Source organism: Protopterus annectens, chromosome 3.part0 (assembly GCF_019279795.1).
Source record: "Protopterus annectens isolate FY-2018-M chromosome 3.part0, PAN1.0, whole genome shotgun sequence".
NCBI classification, from domain to species: domain Eukaryota; kingdom Metazoa; phylum Chordata; order Ceratodontiformes; family Protopteridae; genus Protopterus; species Protopterus annectens.
In genome coordinates, this window is record NC_056731.1 from 932,090,414 (window position 1) to 932,102,618 (window position 12,205).

The 12,205-nt window shown below is 40.9% G+C and overlaps 1 protein-coding gene across 1 annotated transcript in view; it reads left to right on the top strand.

Annotated features, from left to right (window-relative positions):
• Positions 1–12,205, top strand: part of LOC122796955 (adenylyl cyclase-associated protein 2-like) — a 750,428-nt gene that overhangs the window by 53,039 nt on the left and 685,184 nt on the right. Inside the window, exons 2-3 of the mRNA XM_044065728.1 lie at positions 708–851; positions 1,005–1,090. Of these exons, the coding sequence (XP_043921663.1) occupies positions 708–851; positions 1,005–1,090 (230 nt within the window). The remainder of the gene's footprint in view (positions 1–707; positions 852–1,004; positions 1,091–12,205) is intronic.

Sequence of the window (12,205 nt, forward strand, 5' to 3'; positions counted from 1 at the left end):
TTAAAGAAATTAACCATGGATATATATCCTGTATCTTATGCCAACTACTTTTGAACCAGTGATCTGAATTTTAAAAATGGTCAGTCATTAGCACTGTCCATATGTGTGGCAAAGGTGGTAACTATTTAAAATATCATGACTTGGAATGCCAAGTCCTGTAATGTAGAGACTAAATGGGCAAAACTCAGACTTACATATACTAAGTTGCAGATTGCCATTTTCTTGGAATATCACCTTTTCTCCAAATACGGTGCACTTGTAAGTGGTATGTACATTCATTGGGTGTGGGGCAGGGCTTGACCCAATCTGCAAAAAAAAAAAAAAGGTTTAACGGAAAAGAGTGAGGTTTAATATTCGTTTTACTCCTACATTTTTGTTTTTTTATGGCATGCTGAGACTCGGCATTGCGAGCCTGCTAAAGTAGGTAGGAAGAATAGCAGTTACAATAGTTTTGCAAGTTTAGGTTGTATAGTGTTTGAGACAAACATTTCATGTTGAACATTTGTGCATGAAAGAATACCTACGTAAGTTCTTTACTTTTAAATTTAAGTAAATCCCCATAGCAGTTATTGAAAATTGCTAAATGGAATTAGTCTGCAGTATGTTTAGTTTGCATGCCATTGCTTTGATGTGATTTTTTTCTGCTTAAGAATTATTTTTCTTGTAGCGCTATTTTTTTTTCATATTAGTTTACAATTTTCTTGCAGAATGAATTGGCTGAGCTGCTCAAACCTATATCCGAAAAGATCTTGGGAGTCCAGAATTTCAGGGAAAAGAACCGTGGCAGTAAACTTTTCAACCATCTGTCTGCCGTTAGTGAAAGTATTCCTGCACTTGGATGGATAGCTGTGGTAAATTTGATCCTCTAGGGAACCTACAAGCCGTCAGATTTGCTACATTTTTTTGTTAACCTTCTCTAACTTATTGATGTAGAGTTGATGGTTTCTGTTTTCTCATGGGTTCTTCATTTTTTTTTCTTTCCTTTGGTGTCATTATTAAACTAGGCTTCTAAACCAGGTCCCTACGTCAAGGAGATGAATGATGCGGCTACATTTTATACTAACAGGGTCTTGAAGGATTACAAAGATGTGTAAGTATCCTTCCTGTTTCAGATTTTAAAACAGTGATTTTCAACCAGACTGGGGTACCCAGGAGCCTTAAGATTCCTCTAGCATCTCACAGAAGTTCATTTACAAATTACCCTTAATATTAAAAAATAAGAATGGTTTCCTTAGTGGGAAAAATGAGAATCTACAGTTCATACCTGGCTGCAACCATCATTTGTAAGTTTTACATTAATGGCAGAACAGGTATAGTAATTTTGCAACTGATTAATTCCCTTGGTAAATCCAAACAATTACAACTTTGTCACTATGCCTTGATATTAATAACATACATTCACGTGTGATGTTTTCAGCAGCAGTTTCTATATATATATATACCAGTTGCATAATTTTAGTATGGAGTCATTGTAAAATTTCAAGATCACAGCAGGTGGAGTGAATGGGGAATCCTTGAGTAGTTTTGATGCTTCTGAAGGGTTGCTACCACAAAAAGGTTGAAAACCACTGCATTAATATAATCTTTTTCATCTGTTTTGTTACTGTACTGATTGTTTCCGATGTGTACATTACTGGAAAAAAATACTTGAAAGAATTGACAGTGTTATCTGTTTGTAGCATTCTACGTTTGAGACTTGATACTGTACAGTTCAAAGGAGTAAAAATAAATGTATTGCATTATACCAGAATTCTGTTAACAGGGGGACCTAAAAGGACTGAATGCAGCTATCTTCTAAACTGCTAATGAGGAACCTGCTCAAAGCATGAGTTTTTCTGACCCATTTGCACTTGTCTCTTCTCTTAGTATTAGAATGACTAACACTGCCCAAAAAAGCACTGATTTATACAAGTAGAATTTCAAAGCAACCAACTTCACATCCCTAAGATTTATACAAGTAGAATTTCAAAGCAACCAACTTCACATCCCTAAATTCCACAGGACACCATTTCAGTATTTAGCAAAGCAGCCCACTATAGTGTCACACTGTGTAGTTAGTGCACAGAAAGTAGCTGCTAGCCTGCTCTCTGTGTTGACCAAGTCCAGGCAAGATACTAACCTCTAACTCTTCAGTCGCAATACATGTACATTGTTAGAGGATAAATGAACATGATGTCCATATCAGTAGCTGCTAGTGTTCCTTCACCCCAGAGCATTTTTTTGTAATTGGAGAATTTGTTACTTACTGACATCTGTGGAATATATGACCAGGCCAGATTTTTTTTTTGTTTTTTCTGTTCATTTCCCAGTTACATAACAGAATTTCTTTGCTTAAACCACACTTCAGCAATGTTTAATCTGTAGTTAGTTTTGAACTTGTTCACAAACAAATAAACCATACAAAACATACATTCACATCCCAGTTTTCTTTTACAGTCCAAAAAGACATGTGGTAGGGATCAGTATTATTAAATGTGTCTCAAGTAACAAAAACAAAAATAAAAAAACTTTAAATTTTACATTAAGGAAGCTTTTGTAAGTCACAGTTCCTAAATAGGAGTTCATAGGTTCATAGTTCATACGTAAGTACTAGGCTATCGGCCCAAGGGCCTACATAAGCCTAGTCAGCAAGGTTCCATAGCTTACGCCACCCAAGAAAATTATTTTCCTGTGCCACTGTCCAGCAGAGACACAGAAGTGATCCCCAGGGTGTATTTCCTATTTCCCATCCACTCATCAAGATTTTTCTTGAAGAGTGCTAATGAAGAACTTTGCTTGACATAGATGGGTAGCTTGTTCCAGAGTATAGGAAGTCTCTGGGACAGTAGTCTATCCCTCCAGCATGTCCTGTTTATTGTGGTGACAAGGTTTAGGTCCCTAGAGCATGTAGCTCGGAGGGATTGGGATTTCTTTAGGTGTAGCATGTCCAACAGCTCTGGGTTTGACATAGCTTTATGTGTTAGGCAGAGATCACCTCGGAGTAGGCGATATGCTACAGAGTAAAGCTGGAGTTTTTTGAGGCAGTCAGTGTAGGGCATTTGTTTGAAGCCAGTAATCCTCTTTGTGTGGTACTTCTGTGGCCTTTCCAGCTGCTGCAGATGTCTTGTGAGGTACATTCCAAAAGGGGTGTTGTACTCTGTAATGGGTCTAATGAGTGACGAGTAGAGGGGAACAATGACCTCTTTTTTCCTGGATGAGATCCCTTTTAGGATTAGGTGTGCCATGTAGAAGGACTTCTTGACTACTGTGGCGATGTGACTATCAAAGGAGTGACTACTGTCCACCTGGGTCCCAAGGTCTCTTATTACGCATTTGGTGTTAAGTAGATTGCTGCCTATGTGGTAGTTCATGGGTACAGAGTTTTTACCAAAGGGGATGACACTGCACTTTTTGGTATTGAGCTAGAGGCCATGGCTCTGACACCAGGCATCTGTCTCAGTGAGGCCCTTCTGTAGGATGTTCACATCATTTGGGGACTTGACTATGGCTCCTAGTTTGCAGTCATCTGCGAATTTCGTTAGCCAGAGGCCTTTTGTGTTAGCCTGTACTTCAGAGAAGTAGATACCAAACAGGAGAGGTCCCAGGACAGAACCCTGTGGTACTCCACTTGTCACTGCTTTGAGGTCAGATTTGGAGTCTGCAACTTTTACACTGTGGGTTCTGTCAGTGAGCCAGTTGGCAACCCATCTTGTGACGTAGGGATTTATACCTAGTTTAGTGCGTTTAGCTATAATTCCAGAATGGGGGATGGTGTTGAAAGCCTTGGCGAGGTCAAGATAGGCTGTGTGAACCACGTTACCCTCATCCATGGCTTTGGTGACTGCCTCAAAGAAGTCGATCAGGTTCAGGAGGCATGATCTGCCTTTCAGAAACCCGAACTGGGCGGGATCCAGGGTTTGGAGGTTACCAATGTCTTTGTTTATGAGTTCCATGATGATACGTTCCATGGCCTTGCAGACCAGGCTCGTCAGGCTAATAGGTCGATAGTTCCCGGGATCAATGGTGGCTCCCCCTTTGTGGAGTGGGATAACTGTTGCTGTGCGTCATTCAGTGGGCACAAAGCCTGATGCGAGGCTATTATTGAACATGGTGCTTAAGTGGGGAGCCAGTTCGTTCTGAAGTTCATGTAAAACGCAGCCTGGGATGTTGTCCGGTCCCATGGATGCTGTGTTTTTGGCTTTAGAGAGTGCAGCTTTTACCTGCGTAGTTGTGATTACAGGGACTCTGCATTCTTCCTGTATAGATATGGGCCCTTTAGGGGGTGAGAGGGGGGGCTAAAGTTAGCACTGAACCTGTCTGCCAGGATGTTGGCAATATCAGTTGGTTCTGTAATTTTCGTGCCCTTGTGGGTCATTCACAGATTACACAGAAGGTATATAGGATTCATGTACCAGTTCTGTTTTACTGCATGGTCTTTGTCTTCCCTTAGCAAATTTGTATCAGATATCTAGCACCAGTTTTGCTGATGTCAAGATACAACAGATAAAATGTTTCCTTCCTTATATGATTGTGTTCTACTGACTGATTCCTGTTCACATCTTCTTAGCAAAGAGTTACAGCTTGATCATCCAAGAAGTCAAGAAATCTTACACAGATGCTGCCCAAAGAATCCAGGTTTCCAGTTTCTTGTCATAATTTTAGACTCTAATTTTGCTAGAAGCAAAAAGGTAGAAAAACGACGTCAAAGGGATGATCATACTTTGCCAGATAGCAACTCCTTTAAGTTTCCCAGATGCCAACTCCTTGGACTTCCTCGGCAAGTCGGTTTCTCTGTGTTCTTGCTTTCATGCTATCTTACATTTTGACATTGGAAAATGCAAGTCTGCACAAAGGAAATTCAGTGCTGTTGAAAACTGTGTGACAGCAGGCTGTAGACCTACAGGAACATCACATTCAGTTCCTTCCAGCATTTGGAATGCTTTGTTAGATTTAACAGTCTTACTTTGAGAGCCTCTCTGCAGTACTTGGTTATAGCACAGATACTTGCGAAGTTGAAATCTAGACCAAGGTAAAGCAGGAAGCAGGCAGCAGATGTGATGGTCTGCTTTTGTGGCCAATTTAATGTGAGCTCAACAGTATTCTGAATTAATGTGTCATTGAGATGTGGAACAGGTTTAAGCCGTTAAACCTGGTAGACAGAGAATCTGAAGAGCTATAAATAGAATTTTGTGATTTTTATCCAAGAGGTGGGAACAAAATATTCCAAATAGAAAGAAGATAAGAAGTTAAAACATCTACCTGTGGAGACTTTAGAAGTAGCCAAGAAAGCATGGAGAGTGGAGTTTCAGCAAATAGCAAGAAAAGATAAGGAAGCATATTTAAATGAGCAGTGTAGACAAACAGAAGAAGATAATAGAATAGGGAAGATGGCAATGAGGTATTCTTAAATAAATTGGCAGTATTAAGGGAAACCTCCAGCTAAAAAGGGACATGATAAAAGATGAAGATGGGAGAGAATTAATACAAGCAAAGGATATTAACATGTGGCAGGAATATGCAGAAGAACTATATAAGAAAAAGTATACCATCACTTGTACATACAATGTTATATTCTCTGATATAAAACCAGGCATTCTGGTGAGTGAATTTACATGGGCCTTAGAAATCCTTGATAATAACAAGGTTGCAGGATGTGATGAAATACCAGCTGAATTGTTTAAGATTCTGCGAAATGATGCTGTTGAAGTGTTACTTGGAAATTATCAGAAGGCTTGGAAAAACCAGCAGTAGTCATTGGACTGGAAAAAGTCACCTTGTATTCCAGTCCCAAAAAAAGGGCAGTCCTAAAGAGTGCTCAAATTATCAAAGCTCTGCACTTGTTATACATGCAAGCAAGGCAATACTCATGATTCTGTAAGCTTGACTGCAGCAATAGTATACATTATCAGGAACTATCAGTTGTGCAAATGGATTTCAGAAGGGGCAGAGACACCAGAGATCAAATTGCCAACACCTGTTGAATAAGATAAAGAGTAACAAAGTTCCAGAAAAAATGTTTACTTGTGCTTAATTCTACTCTAAAGCCACTGACTGTGTGGGCCAGACTTGTTCATTATTTATATTTTTTTGACAGTAAAATATCCCATATGGAGACTTTACAAGTGAAACCATTTCCATTGTTCCAAAGTAAAATGCTTGAGAGATAGAAAGCAAGCAGAGGCTCAGTAGTATCTTTGACTTGAACGAGATACTGGTGTTGGGAAACAAAGATGATCAGGAAGAAGGCCAGCAAACACTGAAATTAGTACATAAATGAGATAATATAAGGCATCAGTCCCACTGGGTATGACAGTAGTCATGTGAAATGTGTCTGGTGCAAGAAAAAGATGCGAAAAAAGACTGGAATTATGTTAACTGTGTTAAACTTGTGGAGGAACTGTAATGCTATACCCTACTTTGCATTAATGTTTAGAAAGATGCTGAAGGGAATGAAGTAAGTGTAAGTAATACAGTTTTGTTATTAGTAATATTTGTATAAAAACATTATATAAATTGCACGTTATATTGTAAATCAGTTTTGCATAGTGTGCAGTCAATGGTATTTTAAATGTAAAGCGGGGAGAGTCTTATCAGTCACTCATGTATATGTTAAAGATATTAATAAGTCAGTGAATACTTTTTCTTAGTAGAAAAATATACAGGTTCTCCACTGTAACAAGATAAAAGAGGCTGGATGGAAGCAAGTTAAAGTTAATGTAATGTGATCATGGGCTGTTGGAAAAGGGATGGGATGTAAAAGTGCATTTAACATATATATATATATATATATATATATATATATATATATGGTTTACCATTGAAATGCCGAACAGACTATGTGCGACTCGACTTGCGCGAAGGCTGAAAATCGAATGTCACTGCGGTCGAATCCGATTGTGCGAACGGCAGATCCTCGCCCCTGCGTGAGCCATGGTAGCATGGGTGTGGAGGTGTTGTGCGGCCGGTAATGTCGAACGTCGAATGCCTGTCAGTTGCGAACAATTTTCACGGTTTCGGTTCGCGTAAATACGTCGCAGAAGTGGCCGTTCGACTAAGTTCGATCGCAATTTCAATAGTAAACCTATATATATATATATATATATATATATATATATATATATATATATATATATAAAATTAAGATAATTTCTCCTTTGTACAGGGATGAGTGTCTAGATTAATGTCTTTGGTTTAAGTTGTAGATTAGTTTATTTTTAAGCAAATAAGCTTGAAAAATCGGACAAAATCATGAAAGGCATGCAACTGGTAATGTTCTTGCATTTGCTAAGGTATTAGCCATTTTTCCATTAGCAAATGCTCTCAGTAAGAGACATGAAGTCTACAGGTGCAGGCAGCTGCCATGGGAAGTCAGAACAGTGTTTTCTGAATGAAATTTGCAAAGATTTTTTTATGTGTCTGCAAGATTACTAGCTGTTTTTTTTACTCGGGGGGGTGGCAATCTGTCTGCAGACACAAATGGTTAATCTTGAGAGTTGTAAACACTCTTTGCTGAGAGAAATGTAATGTAATTAACATTAAAGGGTTCAGTGGCAAGCAGTGAAGGGAGCAGCCAACTCTGGACCAAAATCTTACCTACATTTGTCACATGCATGGAAAGTTCTGACTTGACTCTCTGCATGCCCATCAGGGATTTGCATCGCAGGTTATTCACTGCCACTTGGACCACCACTATGTTGTTGTCATATTTCCTCTCAAGAAAGAGAATTTTGGGCTCCTTTAACATCATAGATCCTGAAATCTGAAAAGTAACTGACTGTACTAAATGGCTGTCCAGCCTTGTGAAAGGGAGGGTCTATATGCCTAACAACTGAGTCATCAATGACCAATACATTTTGGTTTATAGAAGATTAAAGAGTACAGGACTGTGAGCCATCTGACTGTTGGTGTTAATGTTGTGTGTGTGCATGGAGCTGCATTTGAACATTCTCACCATCCCTGTGTAGGATTCCTCCCACCGTCAAAAACTGTGCCAGGTGTTTCCACCTCAAGCATGGAAAGTACTGGGTTCAAACCCAGACTTCCTAGGTCTTAAAAATTTAGCAGTGTCACAGGCAGCGGTACAAGACTCATGGTGACATCTGTCAGGGGAAGAGAGTGAATATAGCTTTGCTAACAGGACACAGCTGGGAACTGGATGACAAGATGCTAAGGCGTGGAATTCCTATATATCCAGATGTCAGTTGTGGTGAGTAGTATCCTGTATCTGTGTCAGGTCTAGCCACTGAGTGGTATAAAAAGTGTCTGTAGGTGATTTGTTCACATTGAGTAAAAGCACCAAAATGGACATGGGTAAGTCTCTCTGTTGACACAGGGTGATTAAACCCTGACTATGCCCCAGCTGACCTGGGATAATTTAGTGGCTTGAGTGACACTGTGACAGGGAGGAATGGGCATCCCTATTCTGGATGGGAAAGCATTAATTGATAATACTCCCTAAGTGAAGGTGTGGTCCAAGGAGGGGAGTTTCTCAACATGGCAGTGGGGGGGGGGCATTTAAAGAAAACCTCCCTGGATGGAAGCACAGATGACCAAGCTTCCAAGATGCCCTTAGGATCTATAACTGGCAATACAGGAGTAGTCCGGGAGATAGGAGGATGGCTAGTAGACCCAACATGAATGTTGGGCACTGGGGACCAGGCCAGTAGTATGAGGTCCAAGGGGACCAAAAAAAATTGGGCATGGGTATTTGCTAATGATAAGTTGGTTGGGGATCTAACCTATGCCCAGGACCCATGCTGATGATGGGAGGGGTCTAAGTGTCCCCCTTTGCTGGATGTGCTTGCCATAAAGTCCAGCAGCCCTAGGTCGGTATGCTAATATGCTGGGCCTGTGTTTATTTGCCCTCCCAAGGTTCCTGGAGGATGTTAGCTCTTTTAAGCAAAAATTGGAATTGCTTCGCTGAATGTAGGTTGACTGAAGAAGCACAGCTTTGACCTGGATGACACAATGGTAAGGAGAAAACTGTGTATCATGTGTATCCATGAAAGACGACGGAAGGGCAGTGCAGCAAAGTCACTTGGCTTGGGTTGAAGAGTCTAGGACAAACTAGAAATGGTATGGGAATTGTAGTGACAGAGAGATGATCCTCTGAAGGCAATGAGGGGTGTCATCAAAATTAGTGACAGACTCATGGCAGTCAGATTCCAGTGTAAAGCATAGGCAGTGTTCATAATTTCAACCTGTCCCTCACAGCAGGATTGTGATGGGAAAGAGTGCATTCAGGCAGCAGTTGTAGGACCTGCTATATAAAGTAGGACTAAATCAGTTGGTGTTGATAATGGAGACATGAATGCTCATATCAGGACCGACAGAATAGAAATATGAAGGACAGCCAGGGTCCAGATGGAAAGGGCAATGGGAGTAAAGAAGGAGAGGCCATTCTAGACTTCTGTCTGTCAGGTGACTTTATGGTGGCCAGCATATGGTTCATAAAGAGAGACAGTCAAAAGATCTCACGCAGGAGTGGTCGACATGCAATTCTGGTAGACTTCCTCCTAGTAAGGAAAGGGCAATGAAGTAGTATCAGGAATTGCAAAGTCATTCTCAATGAAACTGTCAGCCCCCAGCATAAACCACTGGTGGGCACAGCTTGCTGAAATCTGTGGTCAGACAGTGATGTAAGGTCAACAGAGTTTAGGCTAAAGACCTGGCAGTTGACTGGCGCTAAAGCACAAGAGTTCATGGAAATACTCGTAAATGTAACACATAAGGAAGAAGAGGAGATAGGTGTCGTTGAAGAAGAATTTCAGCATCTCATAATAAGATACATAAAGAAAGCTGGTTGTGAAATGCAGAAGTCCAAGAGATGATCAAAAGAAAGGAGGAGTGCAGGAAAAAGTAGGAGACAGAAAAGATATACCAGGCTAAAAAAATACTGGCTGACTAACAAAGAGGCTAAGAGCACAGTCAAAATGGCAAAGAACAAGGTGTCAGGGAAAACTGACAGACTTCTGGAAAATGACTTAGCAGGTGGCACAAAGAAACTATCAGGTTGCAAGGCCAAGACAGAAAGGTAAAGAAGATAGTCATCGGTTACCATTCATAAGTGGAAGCCAGTAACAAGCTGCTCATCAGTCCAGAGGAGATCAAAAGCAGATGGAAGTAGAATTCTCTGAATGAAGAAAATCCAACAGAAGCTGTACTGCTCCATGCACAGCCTATAATGAAAGAGGAAGAGGAATCCATCCTAGAATAAGTAAAAATACCACTAAGGTAAATGAAGTCGGAAAAAGTGCTGGACAGGTGAAATCAGGGCAGATATGATTAAGATGTTGAGCAAGTTCGGAGAAAAATGACTCCTGAAGGCATTCTTCAATACAGAGGGAAAGGTGAATTCTAGATGACTGGAGAATGAGTGTCCTAATACCAGTGTACAAGAATAAAGGAGACACTCACAACTGTGAGGAGTATAGACCTATCAGACTCCTGTCACATTAAGTGAAAGTACTGGAGAGGGTGATCAATAAACTTGTATGCATTGTAGTAGTAAGGTGGGAGGTGAGCAGTTTGGATTCAGATCGGAATGCAGCATAACCAAGTGAATGTTTACAATGAGGAAGACAGAGAAGGGTTGGGAGGGTGGCCTAATGGTTAAGGTGTTTGTCTTACAAACACAAGGTGCAGGGCTTGAGTCTCACAAGGGATAATTGGCTAGGCTTAAAATGGCTCACAAGGGCAGTTAGCTTAGTACTGATCTATGAACCTATGAAGAAGAAGCTGTAGCTGAAGAGAGAGTCCAAGTGTGCATTCCTAGACTTGCTGAAAACATTGGACAAACACCCAAGAAAGCTGATTTGGGAAGTCCTGCGATGGTCTGAAGTCCCAGAACGATTGATAGATTTAATGCAGACTATGTACAAGCACCCAATGACATAATTAAGTATAAGTATTCAGACTCACGTGGGTGTTCCTAGTGAGAGATGGGGTACATCAGGGTTAAGGTATGAGCTCAGTGCTGTTCATAGTGATGAGCAGGTGGTGGAAGAGAGTTAGAAAACAGTCTGAAGGGGACAGAACAGAAAAGCTAAGGTCAAAGCTAGAATCAGAGGTGCTGCAGCCACCTAGCACAGTGTGCCCGGATTACTGTCAAAGAAGCTGAAAAGTAAGGTGTAGAAAAGTGTGATACAACCAGCGCTTCTGTGTAACAGAAATCTAGGCAGTGAAGGCAAGGAAGCTTGAGGTGATGGAGATGAAATGCCTGAGATGGGTGGTTGGATAACACTATAGGACAGATGAAGAAGTGAGCAGACACCAAAGTAGTCCCATTTGGAGAGAAGGTCAAGGAGAACAGATTATGGTGGCAAAGTCACATGTAGAAGAAGGCAGTAGATGATTTGGGAGCGATAAGAAGAAGGCAGAAGGAAACAAGAGTGTCTGGCAAGGAGATGAATGGATTGTGTAAGAGAAGACCTGCGACTGTTGAAGAGGGTAGGGGAGTAGCACTGAATTGTGAGAGGTGGCTACAGTTGATGCAATAGCTAGATCCCATGTAGAAAAGTGGAAAGAAGAGGATTGGGGATGATGCTACTCACCTGTTTAAACCAGTTTTAGGAGGCTTTGGTAGAGATTTTAATGGCCATAGCATATGACATTTTAATGTGACTGAGTTGAGAATATGGTAGGGGTGAAAGTAAAGGTGTGTGTGATATGATGCTTACTTTGCTTGGCTTTGTGTGAGAGAGAGAGATTCCTCCAACAGATGCCCTACACTGATCATCTCAAAAAAACACCAGCTTTACTCTGTAGCATATCGCCTACTCCGAGATCTCTGCCTAACATATAAAGGTATGTTAAACCCAGAGCTGTTGGACATGCTACACCTAAAGAAATCCCAATCCCTCTGAGCTACACACTCTAGGGGCCTAAACCTTGTCACCACAATAAACAGGACATGCTGGAGGGATAGATTCCTGTCCCAGAGACTTCCTATACTCTGGAACAAGCTACTCATCTATGTCAAGCAAGGTTCCTCATTAGCACTCTTCAAGAAAAATCTTGATGAGTGGATAGGAAATAGGAAATACACCCCGGGGATCAGTTCTGTGGCTCTGCTCGACAGGGGCACAGGAAATTAACTTTCTTGGGTGGTGTAAGCCAAGGAGCCTTGTTGGCTAGGCTTACTTAGGCCAATAGCCTAGTACCTACCTATGAACCTTAATATTTGCATCTCTCACAGACAGAGTTTTGTGTTACATAAGAATTTATC